The sequence below is a fragment of the Adelges cooleyi genome, unplaced genomic scaffold (genome assembly GCF_023614345.1).
Source record: "Adelges cooleyi isolate 19-005CV unplaced genomic scaffold, UGA_ACOO_1.1 ACOO_flye_CR_arks_rails_tigmint_CR_PRNA_9, whole genome shotgun sequence".
Taxonomy (NCBI): domain Eukaryota; kingdom Metazoa; phylum Arthropoda; class Insecta; order Hemiptera; family Adelgidae; genus Adelges; species Adelges cooleyi.
The window spans coordinates 13,946,508-13,968,392 of NW_026096579.1; the positions used below are offsets into that span (position 1 = coordinate 13,946,508).

General features: G+C 30.4%; 3 protein-coding genes across 4 annotated transcripts in view; 2 read left to right on the forward strand and 1 right to left on the reverse strand.

The window, feature by feature from the left end:
* Positions 1-9,572: 9,572 nt before the first annotated feature.
* Positions 9,573-12,674, forward strand: LOC126846292 (ionotropic receptor 21a-like). The gene is made up of 4 exons (XM_050585584.1): positions 9,573-9,898; positions 10,643-10,970; positions 11,245-11,646; positions 12,183-12,674. The coding sequence occupies exons 1-4, from the start codon at positions 9,573-9,575 to the stop codon at positions 12,477-12,479; spliced, it is 1,353 nt and encodes a 450-aa protein (XP_050441541.1). The 3' UTR covers positions 12,480-12,674.
* Positions 12,675-14,829: 2,155 nt separating this feature from the next.
* On the forward strand, positions 14,830-20,587 carry LOC126846471 (regulator of G-protein signaling 7-like). Of its 2 annotated transcripts, none has more exons than XM_050585887.1 (13): positions 14,830-14,969; positions 16,608-16,749; positions 16,834-16,930; positions 16,989-17,039; positions 17,358-17,464; positions 17,547-17,598; positions 17,658-17,881; positions 18,288-18,508; positions 18,951-19,064; positions 19,132-19,257; positions 19,696-19,873; positions 20,009-20,101; positions 20,177-20,587. In XM_050585887.1, exons 1-13 carry the CDS (start codon positions 14,890-14,892, stop codon positions 20,240-20,242), a joined length of 1,551 nt encoding a protein of 516 aa, XP_050441844.1. In that variant the 5' UTR covers positions 14,830-14,889; the 3' UTR covers positions 20,243-20,587. The 2 variants fall into 2 exon arrangements, with proteins under 2 accessions (XP_050441844.1, XP_050441845.1); XM_050585888.1 differs by lacking the exon at positions 14,830-14,969 and adding an exon at positions 16,130-16,412 and having other exon boundaries at positions 20,177-20,586.
* Positions 20,588-21,525: 938 nt separating this feature from the next.
* Positions 21,526-21,885, reverse strand: part of LOC126846660 (EEF1A lysine methyltransferase 1) — a 1,509-nt gene continuing 1,149 nt past the window's right edge. Inside the window, exons 3-4 of the mRNA XM_050586371.1 lie at positions 21,818-21,885; positions 21,526-21,745 (exon numbers count right to left, since the gene is read on the reverse strand). The exon at positions 21,818-21,885 is cut by the window's right edge and continues 142 nt beyond it. Of these exons, the coding sequence (XP_050442328.1) occupies positions 21,618-21,745; positions 21,818-21,885 (196 nt within the window). The 3' untranslated portion in view covers positions 21,526-21,617. The remainder of the gene's footprint in view (positions 21,746-21,817) is intronic.

The window sequence follows — 21,885 nt, forward strand, 5'->3', positions numbered from 1 at the left end:
ATATTTACACTAAGTATAAATATTTATTATTTAGCTTTAGATTAAGAATAAATAAATGTTTAATGTTTTCCAAATTGTATAAGTATTTTTTTTCCGTTCAGTTATCAGAGCAAATCATTGAAATGGAAATGATGATAAAGCTGAAAGTACTTAAATTATGAAAATCTGATTGTTTTTTTTAAAGACTGTTTTCATTTTATGTTAAATATTATATTATAAGAGTGGTATTTAGGAGGTTAAACGAAATGGAATGACGAATTTCAAAATGGAGGCTGAAGATTGGATGGAGCGAGAATGAGCTTTATGGCTGTTACCATTTGTTAAAAATTCGGGATAGTCAATTTTGCTATTTATCAGTTAGTACACCAGTATTATAGCTTATCAGTTAAGGAGTAAGAAAATTGTCGGCGATCCATGGCTTATAATAGAATACTATATTGAGTTTAACTTGTTATTTATTTGTAATAGTTCATAAAATTTAATTAGCAAATTACAAAGTAATAGTAGGTATGTATTTTACGACCACGATATTATATTATATACTTGCATGCTTAAACGTGTACCTTCATTAGTTTAATTTATATACTACAAATTTAGTGTTTTGATTTTCCTCAATAAAATATAAACCTAATCATTTTATACCACTATTATCCGTTTATGTGTTTTTTTTATTCTTCGAGTTAACTCTTAATTTAAGCTTTTGACTCATAGTGGTATTTTATTGAATCCACCATTTTTATATTTTTTCTGCGATTGTTAATTGCGGTATAGAAATGTGGCGCATATAAATGTTTAAATGAGTATACCAGAATAATAGTTTAACTTTCGATTGGTTGCAACGACGACCGTTATCAATAAATGTTTATATTGCTTAAGTTTCATAAAAAATAAAACATTTCTATGTATGTATAATTATTTATTATGTTTATTTTACTCTCTTAGAAAGTACCTTAAGTACCTGCAATTAATGCGTTACAACGATGAACAAGACTTTTGGTGTCTAATTGCTCAAGGGTAGTAATTATATTTGGTTGTAGTATAATCTACTGCGTTAATGGTGTTGATGGGTTTCTTCCGTTCTTAACACCTTTATTGTATGCGTGGTAGTGTAGTACCTAACTAAAACAAGAAATTTGTATGCTGGCAAAATGCACATAAAAAAATAATTAACAAGTAATTAAAAAGATACTTTGTGCGTTTCGTCATAGTTGTAATATTTCAAACAAACAAACAAACAAACGTAAGTGCCTGTTATTACTAATACACATCATTCAAGTTGTAAACCCGTGTGTCAGTAGATTCTAAAAAAACTATGATTTAGATATTATGTGCACGAAAAACCATCATATATAGCTGTCAGTCGCATCACCAAACTTTGTAGAGCTCATTTTTCACGCTTCCTGAAATATGGGAAAGACCAGTGAATGCTCAATAAAGAAATGCAACCTTGCCAAATGTACAATTTGTATATTGTGGCAGTCATTATACAATTAATTTCAAGGTCTTCTGTGTTTTCAAATTTTTACCAAAAAAAAAAACTCACGAGCACCCAATTACCTTTTTTTTATCACAAATTTATCTTGGAACCTTTGCTACCTTTCCACTATGATATTCTTTCCGATGCTCTATTAAGTAGGTACCTCATCATCTAAGTTTCATTCAAGTTATTTTCAATTCTAGATCACACGCGGTCTTAACTATAACACAGCGTCTAACTTCAACGCATTTTCTTCTGTCTTTTTTCCATGTATTTTTGTTCATAAATTATACTCCCAGAGCTATCTTCCATATTCCTTCATTCTATATTTCCTTCAAATAACTTTTTCGCCTATTTATAGGCTTCATCTAAAGATGCTACTGTCGTGCTCTAATGTGATCTGTCGTGTCTACAGATGCTGTTTTTGTCATCGCCATATTATTCCTACAATTATTACAGAAAACAAACAATTTACTACATAATCTAGTTTCTAAGTTTGTAACTGGAACGAGGATAAACGTCACGCGTTTTACTAAAATTAAACTTTGGTATTCATCAAGGTCTTTGCAAACGATTCGTAACAATTTTTTGTGATCACCACACTTTGATTTGTAATGTTCGAACAATATTTTTCGTTGTCTTCGGAAACCAGAAGATATTTTTTAGTTATCATAATTACACGCCACAAAAATTGACAGTAGAAAAAAAACAAGAGCAACAGGTAAATCATTTTTAGTTAAGATTGAGTCATCTGGCATTAGACTGGTCTCTCCTCGAACTATGCTTTAGCGTAAATTTATCATCTTTGGACACAACGCTGAAAACTCATAAAATGCGCTAACAATTTTCATTAAATGTTTGAAGATAGCGCATCAAAAGTAGATAGTTAGAAAACATTAAATACTATTTTCAAAAAAAGTAATTCATTATTTTAATCTAGAGAACCCCATAAAAAATCGTCAGAAACACAGCTTCACAGTTTTTGGAAAATTATTGTTTGTACAGATTTGAAATGACTCGTTAAGTGATAAAATATTTTTTATTTCAACGTTACTCGACGAATCTAAATGTTCGAATTATTAAACACTATCGAGAAACACAACCTTGAATTTGAGTACAAAATATTATTAATACAAGTACTATGTAACTAGTATGTACTATGTAAAAGTTATAACTAAACAAACAACGTATTGAGTTAAAATATTTTTTTAACCTATGTGTAGATTGACCATAACACCCGGTCTGAAAATGACATGTAAGTGTAACTATGAAAGGTGAAAACGTTGTTGACGTTAAATAATTGAAGAATTGACCGCAGTTTTTATTTTAACTAATAACAGTCGAGACTCCAATTATTATAGTCGGAACTAGGAAGAATTTTACGCCACGGGACACGACTAATTGTAAGTTGGCAAACAAAAAATAAATATCATAATACAACTACCTTCTAACGGCGCCTTGATCAATGCTAAGGCCGGGCCCCTGCTAAAATGATTTTTAAAAATATGACCGGCGGCCTCACGATTTTTACTTATTTTTACATTATTTTGTTACCACGTACCACGTAGATAAGGTTGAGTACTACATTTTTAAAAAAAAATCAGCGTCACTGGCCTTCTCCACTTTGTTTCGTAATGGAAAACGAGGTGAAATATAACTTTTTTGTAACATCTCAGTAATTTTCCCCTTCCACTTTGAATGCTACTCTAGTTATATTTGTTTACACGGCTTCCTTTGTTTTGGATGTCTTATGCGATTATGCCGTACAGATTTTTGAACACTGACAGTAGACACCCGAGGGTATCTCAGTTTAAATGTGGGTAACACAACATTATTGTTTACAACCCAGAATTCGATGACAAAAATTCGTATTCCACAATGAAATTCTCAATAAAATTAAGTAAATGTGCATCGCCAATTATTATAACACTGTGCAATAAAATTTAAACTTTTTTTTTAAACATGAAACAATAGAAATGTCTTACTTTACAATTGATCTCAGAACTAGTGCAGCATATTTCGTTTTTTTCCAAATCTTTAGTTGTAAAGAAACACGATTTTAGGCTATTATAAATGTGTTTAAAATTGTTTTCAATCATGGTTTTTTAAATATTGTCATCTTTTAAAAATGCTATACTTAAAATCCATAAAACAAAAAAAACATATGATTACATATTACCCAAATAACCCTAATCCAAATAAATAAGTCGGGTTTAAAGTCCTGAATTTAAAATACATATTAAATTTTTAACGTTATATATTTGCTTTTTTGATTTATAAAAAAAGTTGTATTTTGCAATAATTAATTCTTTTAAAGTCTTTCAAGTTTAATTATTAATTTTCCCTTTTTAAAGAGAGGTGGAATTTAACAAATTTGCTTATGTGTGGACTAATGGAAAAACAATTTAATGTATATATTTTCTTCTCGACTTCTAACAAAAATAGGATACTAATGAGTCTTAATTTTAGCTTGTAAGTAGATATAACTTTTTTCTATACTGATTTATTTTCAAATAAAAGATCTTATAACTATGTGGAAAAAATGTTTAAGTTTTTTTTGAAAATTAGTATATGTACTTATAAAATATACAGTATACTCATATAATTTACCATAATAACTAAATTAAACTCGCATAGGCATATCTACGTATATCAACTACACGGAGATAATCGCTTCAGTCAATAAGCAGCAGCGGAGCAACACAGCCCTTAAGAAAGGCTTCGAAATCTTGGTAAAGCCAATTTATAAATATAGGTGTAATTGCAAACCATGTAAATATTATAAACATTTGAATTATTCAAAAAGTGTAGTTCAATGATGAATTCACAAATGGAAAACATAACTTCAACAGATGTTTAGAAAGATATTTAAATCTAAACACAGTAAAATTATTCAATTTTGTATAATACACGTAATGGAATGAATTCACAAGGTGTGTAATAAGAAATCAAAGTAATTCAACGAAGTGTAATATGGTAGTTGATTGATAACTTTGTATACTACGCATGATGTATTTTTTTTGAATAGATGCCAGATGGCATTGTACGAAAATGTGATTATTGTATTTTTTTAGAAATTGAGTTATGTATAGCAATTAGCAATAGATACCTAATAATAACCTTCTACTTATATTGTGTACAAATATTGATAGTCAACGATTACATAAAATACATTGAATGATATAGCATAATTCAATTTTTAACAGTCGTTCCTGCAAAATTACAAAATCAAAAGCAACTAGCAAGCTTAGTAGGATTGCCAAACGGGGTGGTCACAGGTCTTCCTTGAGGTATTATTATGACTGAGAGTCTTGACTTAGTGACTTAGACCATAAGTCCTAAAACTACACTCGAAAAAAAGAAATAAAGAAAAAGTTTACACAACTTTGGGGGAATAGAATTTTCGATATTTGTTTGGTATATAGTAGCATCATACCTAAACAAATATTACATACAAATTTGGGACAAATTCTACTATTTTTTAAACCCTAGTTGAAAAATACGTCAAAAAATAACCTTAATATTTACTTATTTAAATGATAATGATAATATTGATATAATACAAACAATGATTGATCGATACGTTTTGATAACCGATTATTTAATATTAATGTCGACGAGGGAAGTATGTTTGAATTGTAAGCGAGAAAAAAATAAAATTACTATCTACCTTATATGTACCTCTTTCCACCCAAGACATTTAAAAGTCTAAGGGTTATCACAACCATAAAAAAAATAATTTTCAAAACTTTTACACGGAAAAAATATTTTTTACATAAAACTTAACAGTTTTTTTTCAAAAAGTAATTAAAATTGTTAAGTCAACAACTCCGTAATTTCAATGTACGCACATAAACAATATAATTTATACCATCCATCTAGAAGTTTATATTTGTTTTCCGCATAAATAATTATTGTAATAAAACTGATGTATTAAACCAGTTTTATCTAATAAAAATAGTATTTTTTGCAAATAAAAGAACGTTGAGTGTCCTGGATTTTAGCATATTGTAGGCACATGTGCAGGTGTTAAACAAGGTTGTCAATAGGATATATCATATATATGTACATAATTATCCGAAATTATACTACCCAAGTGAATAATACCATCGTGCTAACTTTACGCAAACATAGGAAAAACAATTAATTAAAATATACATTTAATATTATACAGCCAATGAGATTTAATAGTGGTTTAACTAAAAATTAGTAATACTGAATACATTTTTAGTTAAAAGAAGTTTTTATATTATAAAATCCACTGTTAATTTGTTGTTGTTCCATTATGTATTCATGTTTTTTGTGTGTTGTGAACGGTGAAGGGTTTTAAAATAATATAATATTCTAACGCTACACCGTCAAGGTTAAATAGCGTACATCTACTCAAATCATAAGCTTTCTTTATTACCCGTGTATTTGTACAGTTTATTCTAGCTACAAATAGTATGGATTTTTAATGCTATTACTAAGTAGATCATTTTTTTAGTCAGTAAATTCGCAATAGATAGTTTTTCAGAGCCCGATCATATTGCAAAATTGTCGAGTATTCCAACTATATGTAAGTAGGTAGAAATTCAAATTTTGACACGGACAACAAGAGTGAATTCTATAATAATCGTCGATACCGAGCACAAAGACACTTGGCTTGGTATCACGTATTGTACTCTGAAGAACTCAAGTGACTATCAAACATAAAAGTTTAACTTGATATAGAATATGAAACATCTACATTTGTTTGTTATATATAATTCTGCGGTTACTATGACACTAGTGTGTGCCATATTAATTACTACTTACATCATAATATGCTGTTTGCTGATATATTATGTTAGAATGAATTTTGAAATTAAGTTGCGAGTGTCGGTGGCGAATAGAACTTAATTAGATAGTGACGCAAGATTATGTTATTACCCACCAACAAAACTTATATTAACGGGAATTCAAACATGTTCGCCGAACACAATATTGATACAGTATATTGTGTATTGTATAATAGATATTCTGAATGTCATTATTCATGATTGTACATATCCAACACCACTTACAAATCAAAGATGTCATTAAATCCTTTATAGTTAGTCCCTGCTTACTGGGGAGTGTCGAGATTTTTATTTTGTACATTTATTTATTTATACATTTACTTTGTCATTAGTATTAGTATTATTGGTAATAATTATTACCGATTATTTGGATTTATCTATAGGAAACTTTACAAGGTTATACATGTTACATACATTTGGTAATGTAATAATGAGAAGTCCATATGGACTTATTTTAAATAAAACAAAAATCTGTGTATTATAAACTAACGGAAAAAACTTAGTTTTTATAAAAATTTGTATTTTAAATAATTTAAAAGGTTATGTTCAAATATATAATTAAATAATTGTATTTTAAAATGTAACATCAAGTTACAAATAGCTTATATAGTACAGTTACACTTTTTGTGTCCTATAATACCATAGCCTCCTATCGATCCTCATATTATATATATTTATACTTTATTAATAATCTGATGAAATTGTAAAATACATTTATTTAATTATATTTGAACTTGAATCTAGCTTGTCCAACTTGCCCCTAGGGCATTCCATAAAAATACCAATCATTTTAGTTTTAATTTAATAACTAAATGTAATATGAAGGCCGTCTGAAATGTACTATGTATAAAAACAAAACAAATTTAAAATTCTTACACGAAAATTATAGCTTATTTTAATACTAGCCGAAATAGTTAAAACATTATGAATTATTAATTTTGTTTTCATGGTCTACATCCTGTTATGGTATTTTTTTACCTACTAATCATTTATACATTTGTACATTTATAGTAAAGAGTGAGTACAATTGTTAGTATACTTGAATAGTGGTTACGATCATCAAAATATTCTTATGTATTCTGATAATCACTGTGTTACGCCCATAGGTAAACATATATTTTGAATTTTTTTAATTTAATTGCTATGTTAGTGCAGTTAATTTCCACGTTTATTCCCAGATCGTCCCAGATGGGATTTCCGATTTTTATATAATTGACGTGTTGAGACTATATTATTCTATACATAGCTGCTGTCAAGCCGGTTCATTGTCTAAACCAGTTTGAGGCTCGGAGAAGGAGATTTTTTTCACTTTCTGGACAGTTCCTACTTCCTGTCTAAACGATGAACCTTATAGTGATCTTAAATTGAACGGGCTGGCAACCTAGCGTAAAAGAACCTGCCAATTTTTCTACTGTAGTTTTTAAGGCGTTCGGTATAGGCAAATTCTGTTGAAATTTTCATTTAATAGTAAAATTTGAATGTACTTTTATTAATACAGTAACGACGACTCTTTGTGAACAATTTTTTTTTAATTCGACTTTTATAGCGTTTGTTTCTAACAATTTTTTTTTATTATCTTCGTTAGCTATTTAATTGTCTTATTTTACCTGTAGTGGTCTTACAATTTTAGCTGCACTTAAAAAAACAGTATTATACAACGTAAATTGTCGGTTATTTTGGATAATTGAATTGAATGCGTTCTTATTGAGGTTACTAAAAACAGAGAAAAATGCATTTAAACAATTAATAAAAATGGTCCTATTAAAGATAGCAACTACGTATTATTATGGTGTACATAGTATTGTTTTCTATTAATTTCCAAAATTTCAAAACTTTACGCCAACTACAAACAAAATAGGTCAGTTGTTGAAGAAATAGCTAGTTTTACATATTATACAAATCGACGTGTAAAGTCCTCTTAACATGGACCTATAAATACACTAACATCATAAACTGTGTTAATAAGCCCATGTAACTTATAATGACACTATGACGTTAACTCAGTCAATATGTACAATATTGTAGATTACTGTATTACAGCCATATTTACAATTGATAATAATATAATATTCATGTTTGTAAAAAATCGGGCTTACACCAAATGTTTAAGAAAATAATACAAACATTATGAACAATTGACGATAGGTTGTCCATCAAAATATTCAACCATAATACCTACTTCAAAAAATATAATAGCGATAGACAAATTCGCAACTTTAAGTTTGTATTGAAGATTTAAAGATGTCCACAATAGCACTTGCCAAATGGTAAAACAAAGAGACATAACAATATTATTTTCCTTAAAATTTGTCTTCAATCGAATCCACTTAATTATTCAACGAGTTTATGATAGACATTACTGTAATGACAAACGACGTGTGACAACTTTTTAGGTTTACTGTTTACACTTCAAAATGACGATGGCTTCGTTATTAATTCCCATATTTAACCCTCTCACATGTAAGTTTAGTGTAGTTAAACCTTTAGAAATGTATTTACTAGCTTCGCTATTCGTATTTTGTTTTTATCAATTGATTTCGATTAACACAAGTGTAATTGTTAATAAAACTACCAGCATCAAGAACGACACCATCAGCAACGTGGATGAAAATGTATTAAAAAAGGTTGCTCGGCATTACTGTGACCACTGGACCGGAGTACATGTGATCTTATTGGAAGATGAACATGTAACCTCGTTTTACAAGGCCTTACTCGGGTAATTAACAATAATCGTGTACTCATATTACACATAATATATTAAATTACATATTCCTATAATATGTGACAATATCATCTACCACTATAGCGTGTGCCTGAAAGATTAATTGTGTAATAACGGATAGTAAATTAAGTCGTTATATGGCAGGGTTACAAAGTTATTAGTCTTTATTTATAACTGATCAAATTAACAAATTAAATTGTTGTTTACAAAGATAAAAAAAGCTAATTATTATCTTAAGATCGCGTGATTGTAATGGGTGTAACTTTGTTAAGAGGTTTTTGTTGATTATGCTGTAGTTATACATTTATATGATTATTTAAACAAACTCTATACCACGTGTAAAAAAAAAATATGATTACTAACTAATAAATGTTTCAGAGCGTTCCATACCACTTTTTATGTGCACAACACGTTGGATGGGGATTTTTCTAAGAGTAACTATTATATTATCTATATTAAAAACGAACATTTTTTCACTAACCACACCGAGCTTGATCGACGATTTTGGCACACTACAAAAACATATCTGATAGTGAGCGAGCGCAAAGTGAGAATGCGGTTTATATGGACGTACGTGAAAAAACTATGGGAGACGTTTAAAGTTTACAAAATTTCTCTGCTACACAAGAACGAGCTACAAGTGTTGAAAATATTGGATAAATCGTTTCACAAATACCGGATATCTCAAAAACTCAACTACGGCATGCACAACGCCAAGGGCTACCCCTTAAACGTGGTCATGTTCAACCGAATGCCGACTCTTTTGTTCTTTAACGGTACCTGGTACGGACCGGATTGGGAGTCATTACAAATGTTTGTGCGGAAAATGAATTTTACTCTCAACACCTACGAGCCGCCAGATCGTGCTGGATTTGGCCGGTACCTAACTAAACGAAATAGTTTCTAAGTGAAGTTCGTGCCGATTCCTGATAAAATATAAGTGTTACAGTATTATATAAATAATCAGGCCTCAAGGCTGCCCCTATCGTCTTAACCTTCTTTATCTTCATCTTCGCCTTACACTCCCAACTATATGGGGTCAGCCACCCTAGTTCTACACCTACATAGAGCTCGATCTTCTACATCTCGTTCAATCATTTCAGCTATCCTCGTACCATTCTCTATTCCGTCTATCCATCTTTTCTCCGGTCTTCCACTTCCTCTATTTCCCTCTACATTCAAACATAACAACTCTCACTGTCTTATCTCCTGATAACATGACAGAACCATCTCCAACCTATTCTCTCTTATTTTCTCCAAAATGTATGCAACTCCTAAACTCTTCCTTATGTATTCATTTTTTATTATATCCGCTCTAGTCACTCCACTCGTCCATCTTAGCATTCTCATCTCCATTACACTCATCCTCTGTTCAGTTTTCATTGAAATATTTGCAATGATTTTAAAACGTTTAGACATAATCTATTTTAGTTATTCCAACTTTTCTGCTGCACTCCGTCCTTATTGCTCTAGGTCTATTTAAAAATATTTTACATTCATTTTTGATTGCGTAAGAGGTGAGCTTTATTAAAATGTAAGACAAGCAACAAAAAGCATCATAAAGCAAAGAACTTCACACTTGACCTTACCAGAAATCTAATAAGTGTTATCGCTATGATTTAGCACATTCAACGGCACGTACACGGGATCTATTGGTGAAGTGGCTAAAGGTCGCGCGGATATAGCGATCAACAGCCGGTTCCTAGACGATCCGGTGGAACACAAACCTTACAGATACTCGTTCATCACCGGGCTGGACTTTATCTGTTTCGTTGTGCCCCGCGCCAAACCCGCGTCCAGAATGCAAATGATCTGGAAAACGTTCACGGTCGAAGTTTGGGTGTGCTTGCTTATTTGTTACGTGACCGTCACCGTGTCTTTTCGATTTTGGAACAAGTGCAGTTTGTCCACCGAACGTAAGATACCCGTTCCGTCCATGACCACTCTTCAGGTTAGTTAGATATCTATACACAAAATCACGACCATGGATTAAATATACTAGGTTATTGCGTATCCCCACTTTATTATATTATCAATTCACTAAATGGCAGCATAAGGCTACATCATTGTTTTTTTGATAAATATATACATAGTATGTTTATAAAATGCGTTTTATTTTTATCATGGAAAATTTCGATAGAGGGGGGTAACCCCCAGATGCAATAACCTAGTAAATTTAAGCCGTGGTCACGACCTACTTTCCTTTGGAAAATATGATTTTCCAGGTGTTGTTGGGAATGAGCACGCCTCATTTGCCCAAACACATTACGGGTCGCTTGCTGTTCGTCACGTGCTCGGCGGCTTTTTTCGTTGTCGTCAGCCTGTTCCAGGCGTCCATGGTGACTAAACTCAGCGTAGCGCCTGTCCGGGACAACATCAACACCCTACAGGAGCTCGACCAAAGCGGTATAGAAATACGCACGTCGATCACGCGCGTCAAGGAATCATTGGCCACGTACGAGTTGACCAAATCGCTGGCCGACAAAATCGAAACCATCAAAGACAGAAGCGACTATCTGACACATCAGTTTTCGTTCGCTGTGCGCGTGATGAGCTTCAGGTTCAAAGTTTTCACAAACTACGTCACCGAATTCATGAACAACAGCATCGAGTTACACGTGGTTCAGGTAGGCATACTCGTATATGAATTATGAAATGATGTCATGCAGACTGAGATCTTCAGAGTATACCATAAAATGTTTGTGTTTGTAGTCGGTCCATAATTTAGTGATTTATGTGCTAGAGTCGATGTAAAGTGTACAAACGCAAGTTATTTTGCACACAATTTGAAAATGTAAAATTCACATGTTTATGCTTAAAAATTCAGTAACACGCATATTTTATACAGGTCAATGTTTAATGTAGGTACGACAATTATATAAAATAATTTTTGTTCAATATGAATAAATTAACAAAATCGCTGATTACAAGCTTTTTTAAGGTAAACCAACTTTTATGTTTTTTTCCATAATAATAGTTTAGAGACTAGAGTGTATTGCGTTAAATTGATCTCTCTGTGTATTATATTAACTATTATATTGTATAATATACATTATAGTTTATACAGTATATTATACTGGTTTTTGAAGGTAATATATATATACATATTACCGTCAAGGTCAATAACACAATTCGTTAATATAGAAATATGTTTAATTTTTAGGAATGCCCACTCAAATACTATCTGACTTACGCCGTCGCTTTAGATTTTCCATTCTTAGACGAACTTAATGACGTCTTGAAACGTCTCCACGAAGCAGGACTCAACGATAAGTGGAAATTGGACATACGAAAACTAGAAGAACAGTATTATAAGCCGTTGGGTCAAAGCACACAGAAAACCTTAAAAGCGTATTCACTGTACGATTTGTGGTTCGCTTTTTTATTTCTATTCGGCGGATATCTAGTTTCGTTCATCACGTTGATGTTTGAACTCACTTTAAAAAGCATTACGATTTAGAAAAAAAAAGTTAAAAACTTGTTAATAATTAACTATTAATTACAAATGTTAAACGAATACAATACAGCTAGGTAGGTAGGTATTCACAATGTTCAAGTGTCACTCGATATACAATTTGTCAGCAATGCACACGGTGTTTAGATTGTGTTATTATTATTTAAGATATTTGCGAATAGCATCTAATTACCACATCAATTGATTCAACGCTGATATATAAGTACTTATACCATGTGACAATTAAATTGATTTGTCAATTTTGTTGGTTTTACTGAAATGTATTTTAGTACTGTTATAATAAAGTAAACTATTTTGCAGATACATGTTGACTGTTGATTCATTCTCACATAGACATAACCAAGAAGTTGATTACAGCCAACGTGTGATCTCCTCCCTTTTTTTATTTTTCTTAAATAAATAAGACATTTTAATAACAGATTTTTGAGAAAATTATATTTGTTAAATCTACCGTTAGTCTAATTTTCAGAGATCTAGTCCTAGAACTTCGCTCGACAAAAACAAGTAAAAAAAAAGTTTCTAACCCTTCTGGGAAGAAAGAGTTTTTGATATTTCTTTGGTTTGTCAATTTTTTTTGATTACTCTATTTCTAATGAATATTCTATACAAATTTGGAACTAATTCGACAATTTAAAAAAAATGTTATAGCGTGCCGTCATTTAAGTTAAAATATCGAAACTAAAATAAGTAAACTTTTTTTGGGTGTTTTACTCGATTTTAAAGTTGGGTTGAACATTTTAAATTTTTGGCCCAATAATGTAACTCTCAGGTACGAATTCTATTATTTATTTCTATTTATTGATCATTCGAATTGCTACATGAGAAAAATAGCTAAGCGGTATAAAATATAATATGGTTGGTTTAGATATTAAAAAAAATAAATATTAACACTTACAATTACTTCTAAGCTCTACATCGAAGCTAATTAAATAGCAATTACAAAAATAAATACAATAAATTATATGTACTTTAGGAGCTGCTGCGAGTAATCAAAGAGATGTAACTAGTGATACAAACTATATTGCACGTGTATTGACATTTGACACTATAATGTGTATTGATCTAAATGTCGTAATAATCTACCGTGTACTTGTAGGTTATTCCATAATCATTATACAACATAATTAGTTGTAATAAGTTTTTTACTATTTGAAACACGAGTAAAAATCAAATGTATTTATAAAACAATAATATTACGACTAATTAAAAACTAGTCTTCGAGTCAAGGAGTACCACCCTTGACCACCTTCTTCACTCAAGCTAATTCATGTTGTTGTTATTTTAGCCCTATATACTTAATACTATATTTTAGCAATTAGTCCATTGGTAGGCAATCGTCCAAATTAGTTTGGTCTTTTACACGTTGAACAAACATGTTAAACTATTTATACATAAAATATAATTTCTGGCGGACATGATGAAACACACAAAAACAATACGCCGTTAGTCAATTCAGTTAGGCAACACAATGTATCTCAATCTTTTGTTCCCCGACTAAACGATAGTTATCACACAAAAAGGCGGCGGCCATCTTCTTAAGGCTACACTACTATAATGTTACCATAGACCTATAATGAAAGATTTATAGGTCTATGAAATATTAATGTTACATCTATACATTATTATTTTTAGTTGTGTAAAGATGTAACAATTAATACTAAATAGGTCTTTACATAATGGTCGTCACTTTTTTGTTTACATCGAAACTGATTCTTCTGCTTTTATCTATTCTGTGGTATTATCTCCACTCGATGGTCCTCTGCTTTGTTTCTGCGTTTATTAAGTGCCCAAAACACCTTTGCACTATTCCACGGATATGTTCTATATAATACATAGTTAAATGTATATTCTTAAAAAGAGAAGTAATAACGTATTTATCTACGATTTTACTTGTTTTTGGATTCGAAATATTATTATACAATTCTAATTTATTGTAGAAAAACGTCATACGTCCCCACGGGCAATGAATACCTACACTGTTAGCTGGCGTTAATATAATTTAGTAAGCACTATAATGCACCGTCCAGTTTATCTTGACCCTTCTACTGGTTGACATCAGTGATGCCGTTGGCGGTTTAATGTTTATGAATCATACTGTCTGACTAAGATCCTAATAAATAGTAATAATAAAAGCCTATTGAATTAAATAAGGTCTCAGACCTTAATTATACGATAGCAATTTTAGCATTCGTCGCACCCACAAGTCATACGGTCGTAGCTGAATAACAACTTCATTTTTTTTTTAAAATCCAAGTAGAGTGGTAGAGTGCCCGTTGTACAATGTTCAGTATCGTGTCCGGTTAGGATGTGCCAAGTGCTTGTATTGTAATTATTATTTACCCTACGTGTATTGCAAACGGTTCGGTTGGCTTAGTCTACTTTAAATAAATGTCGAATGTTGTTGAACCATACTAATAATTGTAAAATTCAAACGTTCCCCCTTCCGGTGCACACGACATACGCTCAAAATAACAGGTATAATTAAAACAACAAGTAGGTTTACCGTGATGCTAAAATATGTGAACGTGAGTCAATTAGTAAACAAATCCAATAAACGTGTGAACAATTCGAGCGATTAACAAAAAACATTATCATGTCAAACCTATCTCGGCTTTGTATCGAAGAAAGAAGCTAAAATTAGTTGTAACCCGGATAAGGGGATTGCATGTGATCTGTTTTTTTTACGTTTCAGACCAAAAAAACAAACAACATTTCGATTACTCAGTTAGGGTCCGATTTCAGTTCTGTAAAGATATACGAGTTCTTTGGCAACTTGACTAGGTTATGTAGGAAATAGATTTTTTATGTAAAAAAAAAATTTGGGTTATACTACTGAAAAAATTGAATTTATTTAATTACAAGAAACTGTAATTTTTAAATAAAAATCGGCTCCCTGCATAACGTAGTAAAATAGCAAAACAAAACTCGAATCTCTTTACAGAATTGAAATTAGACCATCTTATGTAGTCTGTATTTTGGTTTAAAATAAACAAAAATGGCTTTTACTCATAGAAGAAATGATTTTAATTAAAAATAATTTAAATATAATAATAATTGAAGCTTGTACAAATTAACCGGTAAATTAATCGACATGGTCGAACATCTCTTTTTTTTCTTAAATATTGCATCATTAAAAATAGACAGTATGCAATCCCCATCATTCAACGTTGGCAAACACAGCTGCTTAGTAGGTACCAATTCGGAGATAAATTCAATTTTGAGCTGAATCGATCAAACGTACCATACTATGACTGAACAGTAGAGGTTTGAGTCACCGATAACACTATGGATGCCCTTTTGCGGGGGTGCCAATAGTATACCCCCACTAGGATGGTCGATGGCGCCCAAACCGCAGCATAATATAGTGAATAGATTGACGGTGGGGTCTAAGACGTGGTAAACGATAATAATAATAAACTTAAGGTCTATGCGGTGGTGAGCTTAGCCGGGAGGGTATGTTATGGTTCTGATTGTGAAAACTTCAAACTTGGGCTATCTAACGGCGCGTGTTCGTCGTGTCCACACGGTGTAGTCACTGTAATCGAGGCGCGCGCGGCACACGCCCTGTCGTCGGCGGTCGGTGCTGCCCGTTGCACGTCGGCGCTGTGTATATTGATTTAAAATTAGCCTGCTGCCTGTCCGCTGACCCTAGGGTATCCTGGCAGCGGCGAGGCTGTGTTAGTTTATATTATATATTTTGATATATTATTATTGTTATATTTTGTTCGTGTTGTCGTTTGCTGGTGTCCGCTCCTGACGGTCGCTGCACAACGCTTATAACGTGCCCACTTTGACACACGCAGGCTATTCGCCCCTATGAACACATCGCTCAACTCGCAGCACTTCATAGATGTTAGTTGGAATACTAAAACCACTAGGGATACTATGTTCCTACATATTTAAAGCCATGGGACAAAGGTACGTTTCCAGATGTCCTCCCCTATCATTTTTTTGCAGACCTCCCCCCCAACTACTCGGAATGTAACTGCATGTTATGTCATAAATATTATTGTTACTGTCGCTGGACTCGATCGGTGATCAGAGTTCAGTGATTGTTCACCTATTGTACATGAAAATGTTTAATTGAACTGTTTAATTAATTCAAACCGACAGCTTGGTCGTAGGCTCCGAGCGGACTACCAGGCGCAAGAAACCAAAAGCCGATGGCAAATTGGATCCACCGACCGTGTCACTCACGGCCGCTTCTGTGACGGATTTAGATAGTATATCACAACATCATCTCGTTTACAAAAAAGTACTACACCCAATTACCTCTAGAGGGGGGGCTTTTAGTGGAATCTAACAACAATTTATGTAAATTTATATTTTATTTTATTAGATGGAACAGTTGATGGATCGCATGCAAGATGAAAATTCAGGGATTCTCGTGCGTACCATCAACAAATTTCGAGCAAAAGTACCTTCGGTGTTTACTGGTAACTGCTTCTCTATTGAAAGTCCTTGATAATTATGATTAACTGTTATTCTCTTTAGGCTGTGATTTAGTACAATGGATAATGGCAAATTTAGATGTCGATACTCAAGGTAATGATGTATATTAGTTACTATGTCCACATTTTATAATATTCTTATTAGGTCGCTTGTCGGTCTCACTTTTATAAATATTTCAGACAATGGTCTACCAAAAAATGCAAAAACTTTTGTTTTAAGTACAACTTTATTAAATTATCTTTAGGGTATAAAACTATGTCAACAACTTTTTGCTAAAAAATTAAAACCTATTTCATATAATTATGAACTAAGTTTAGAATTTGATTAAGAATATCACTTTGAAATGAAATTGATTATAATAAAATATTATTTATTTTATATGATATTAAATGGTATTATTTTTTATTGCAGTAGAAGCACTGTACCTAGCCAACTTATTAGCCTCGCATGGTTATTTATTTCCAATTGATGATCATTTGTTAAATGTTAAAAACGATGGATCGTATTACCGATTTCAAGTAAATTTAATATACATTTTATGTTTGATATAATATACTGCCTATATATTAAATAAATTATACACTACATTATTTTTTGTAGACACCGTATTATTGGCCATCCAATATATTTGAACCAGAAAACACAGACTATGGTAAATAAAACAAATAAATTTATTACTATTGATTGTAATATTTTTTTATTGTATTTTAGCTGTGTATTTATGCAAAAGAACCATGCAAAATAAAACACGTCTAGAGTTAGCTGATTATGAAGCAGAAAATTTAGCAAAATTACAAACTGTATTATCAAAAAAATGGGAATTTGTTTTTATGCAAGCTGAAGCTCAGAGCAAAGTTGATAAAAAACGAGATCGGATGGAAAGAAAAATTCTAGACAGTCAAGAGAGAGCTTTCTGGGATGTTCATCGACCAATGGTATGTATTTGCAAAGGTGTCTGTTTTCGAATCAATCAATGAATTAGTGTAAGCATCTCGGCAACAATACATCTATTCATACATGTATAATGTATATTATATAAGTTCACTTAGGAAAATGATATTTTTCAAAACTAATGTGTTATATTACATTTTCAAGTTTGTTATTAGACAATGTATTATTGTTAATTTCGGTATTTGTACAAGTTATTAGCTACATACACTAATGACTTAATCATTTTCAATATTATAATATTTTTATCAAAATTTGCCTAAAATAAATAATACAGTTTAATCAAGTAATGATGCTGAGGACAATTGACCCTCCTCTACAGGCACCTTTATAGCTGTGTATAGTGTTTTTTACAAATATTACTCATCAAGTTTTTTAATTATCACTTTTTAGCCTGGTACTGTAATAACTACAGAAGTGGATTATAGAAAATTAAAAAGATACAAAGAATTAATTGCATTACCTAATGGAGACATTAATAACATGTTGCCGATACAAGTACCTTTGAAACCAAATATAAATAAACCAACAGTGGAATCATTGAAAAAAGATATTACTGCTATGCGTTTGAAACTTGATCGGCGTAACATAAAGCTATCAAAAATAGCAGATACGTAAGCATATTGTATTATAAACAGTTTTCTAAAAATATATTAATTATAGTAAATAAAGTAATGGCATGATATAGGACACCTGTAAAATGGTGTTTGATTTCTCTTAAGTCAACATTTAAAGAAATGATCAAAATCCAATTACTTCATGTTATTGTTATTGTTTTTCCCATAAGATAAGTTTATGAGTTAAAAAATCTGAAAGGGTGGCTACAAAATGGCTTCTTTAATATAATTTTAGGAGTGTCATATAAACTTGAATACATCATTATCACTTTTTTGTTTTCTATCCTTTCAAGATACTTGTTAAGGTAGCCATGGCCCTAAACAAACCGCTTAAGCTGTATTTTATGTTTATTATTTACATTAAAAATAAAATAAAATATGATTTAAAATAGTAAACTTTTGAAAATAGCTATTTTTAAATATGTAATTTTTCTTCTAGGTATATTACTTATTTTGAGCAATACGCAGAATATGATGCGTTTTTTACACCACCGGAATTTTCCAACCCATGGTTGTTGGATAATGTTGAAGTATGGGATACAGACAAAAACTCGTTAGTCAAATCATATGATGTAATATAACAGCTTTAATAAGTAACTCTTTTTTATTTTTATTTTTAGAAAAGAAGTTACTGTCCGTAGAATTAAAAGATGGGCATTCAGTTTAAAAGAACTACTAGCCGATCCAGCTGGTAAAGAGCATTTTAAACAGTTTTTGGAAAAAGAGTTTAGCTGTGAAAATCTAAAGTAAATGATAAAAAATGTTATTATATAACCTATTACTTTTCAGTTTACACTTATTGCCTATTTATCCTATTGATTCAAACAATCCTATTGACTACTTTTTTGCGCCAAGCAATTTGATTAACATGTTGTAAACATAATGAAGCTGAAGTGATATTATTATATTAAATAATTAGTCATCAAATCTTATAATGTTCTAATAAGCTTGGTCTAATTTAGTTTAAGCAGCTTTGAAAATAATTTGAATATTACAAATAGTATAATAGCGTAATAACATTAAAACTGCTGTTAATCATTAGTATTATTTCTCACGAAAGCAGTAATAACATTGTTAATTTAACAAAAAATTAATTTTTTTTTTAGTTAGACATCATTTTTAAACTTTTATTTAGTATCTGAAAACCTACTTACTTCTATTTAGCCATAGTGTATTCTTAATAGATTTTGGGAAGCTGTACAGAATCTCAAAAAATTACCACAAAGTCAAGTTCCAGAAGCGGCCCAAGAAATTTGGACTGAGTATTTAAGTGGTGATTCGTTGAACATTGATTCTCAATCAAGAGAATTGAGCAGGAAAAATATGTCGACTCCTGATAGATGGTCGTTTGACATTGCTGCTGTATGTAAACAAATTATCACTATGCATGTTTATAAATATAATACTTTAAAAGTCCACATTACTTAATAAATGTAATTATTTGCTTACCTATAATGCATAATATTTCACTACTAATTTCGAGTTGTTGTATGTTAGGTTCATGTTTACCATTTAATGAAAAGTGACAGTTACCAGAGGTATATAAGATCAGAAATGTATAAAGAATACCTTAACACTTCTAAGAAAAAGGTAATATTTTACAAATAACTAATTTGTTAAAATGAAAAAAAAAAATCTAAAATTTGTTTTTGGTTTTTTTTTTAGACTTCCATGAAAGGCATTAGGTCAATAGTATCTTTTTCAGGAAAAAGAGATATTTTTCCATCGTGATGTTACATGTATTTTAAACTATTCAAAATATTTATTCATCAAAAAGTCCAAATGTATAATTTTATATTTTTTTTAAGAAGTTACAATTACTTTTTGTTTATAATTTAGTTTGGCTTTTAAAAAATATATTGTATTAATAAGTAAAAATAAATTTGTTATACTAATGAGCCTTTTATAGTACGTTAAATATTTTTTTTATGGTGATTTATGTTCCTATATTGTGAAAATTTCTGATGTTTATTATACACTATTGTATTTCTGTTGTACAATTTGATATTATATGTCTTTATTTAAAATGTTTATTATTAAATGGTAACAGTGTCCTTTATAATAATAATTGTTAATTTAGTCAAGTGATATCAATTGTCTTTTACTAAATAAATCCAGTTTAGTATAAGAAAAAAGACTAAAAAAGTTTATATATTATAAGATTATAAAATGTTTAGATTTAAGGTTTAATTGTTTAATGAATGTCCATTATAAAAATTATTATATTTTCTGATTATTGCATTTTAATTTATATTGTACATCTTTATCATTTTATTTTGTTAGATTATAAATGTTAGTGATTCAATGTGTAACTTAAATTATATTTTCTGTTAATTATAAAGAACTAAGTCAATTTTGTAGAATATTGTTGATATTATTATTGTTAATTAAAAAGTTCAAAGTTGTTAGTGTATATACAGTAATGTATACATTTGAATTACAAAAAATAAATAAGATATAAATTAAAAAAATACAAGAATTAATTATTTTAATCAATATACTTAATAACTGTAACAATCGATATCTCTTTTGCTGATGATGTATATTGTAATAGTTATGTTAAGGAAGTAAAAAAGAAATGTTTTATACCTTTATTAAACCTAGTCACACGCGCTGGTTTATTTTGTACAACAAGCCTTTAATCAACTTAACTTTTTTATTAAACAAATTGTTACAAATAAATATAAAAACAAAAATCAAGTTCTTTTATAAGTGAATAATTATTAAATAAATAAAGGTGACTGCATACAATATCACAATGTTTTTAGTGTTAATTACATTGGTGTATTAAATACACCGCACGTGTAATTAATTATTGAAAGAAAAAAATAGCGCGTGGAGTTAAGGGTTAATTTACAAACTTTGAACATCAAAATTATAACAGATTTTAAAAGATAGATACATAAGGCAAGTTTACCTTAAATGTTTGTTACAATAATTTATACTGTATTGTTGTATCAAACTGTTCTTATCATTTTCATTGTTTTTAAATGAAACTTTTGTTTACCCAATGATTGTATTACAACAGAGCTTTCTTATTTTATTTATTGAAAAAACACATTGAAGACAATTTTTTTAATATAACAATATATATGAGAACATTTTTTTAGTCAAGTTCAGATGAAAAATTTGTGAAACAAGCAAATTGGTTAGCGAGATTGTTTTTGTGTCTAGGTTCAAATGAACACTTATGAACATTCAATAATGGTATTGCTATGCTTTCCATAATTTCACCTAAAAAAGGGAATTTTATAATAACAAAAAAAATATTTTTATTTAATTACCATAATATCAAACAGTGCAAACCTGTGCAAAGTATAACATAATTCTTCATTAGGAGTTTTGCAGTTTGTATTGATTTGGTCAAACACTCT

Coding starts and splice junctions, on each gene's coding strand:
- LOC126846292 (XM_050585584.1), top strand. CDS start 9,573: ATGCGGTTTATATGGACGTACGTGAAAAAACTATGGGAGACGTTTAAA. Junction 10,971..11,244: donor CGTCCATGACCACTCTTCAG/GTTAGTTAGATA, acceptor ATGATTTTCCAG/GTGTTGTTGGGAATGAGCAC. Junction 11,647..12,182: donor TCGAGTTACACGTGGTTCAG/GTAGGCATACTC, acceptor TTTAATTTTTAG/GAATGCCCACTCAAATACTA.
- LOC126846471 (XM_050585887.1), top strand. CDS start 14,890: ATGTTGTTGAACCATACTAATAATTGTAAAATTCAAACGTTCCCCCTT. Junction 16,931..16,988: donor AGTACCTTCGGTGTTTACTG/GTAACTGCTTCT, acceptor TATTCTCTTTAG/GCTGTGATTTAGTACAATGG. Junction 20,102..20,176: donor TTAACACTTCTAAGAAAAAG/GTAATATTTTAC, acceptor TTTTTTTTTTAG/ACTTCCATGAAAGGCATTAG.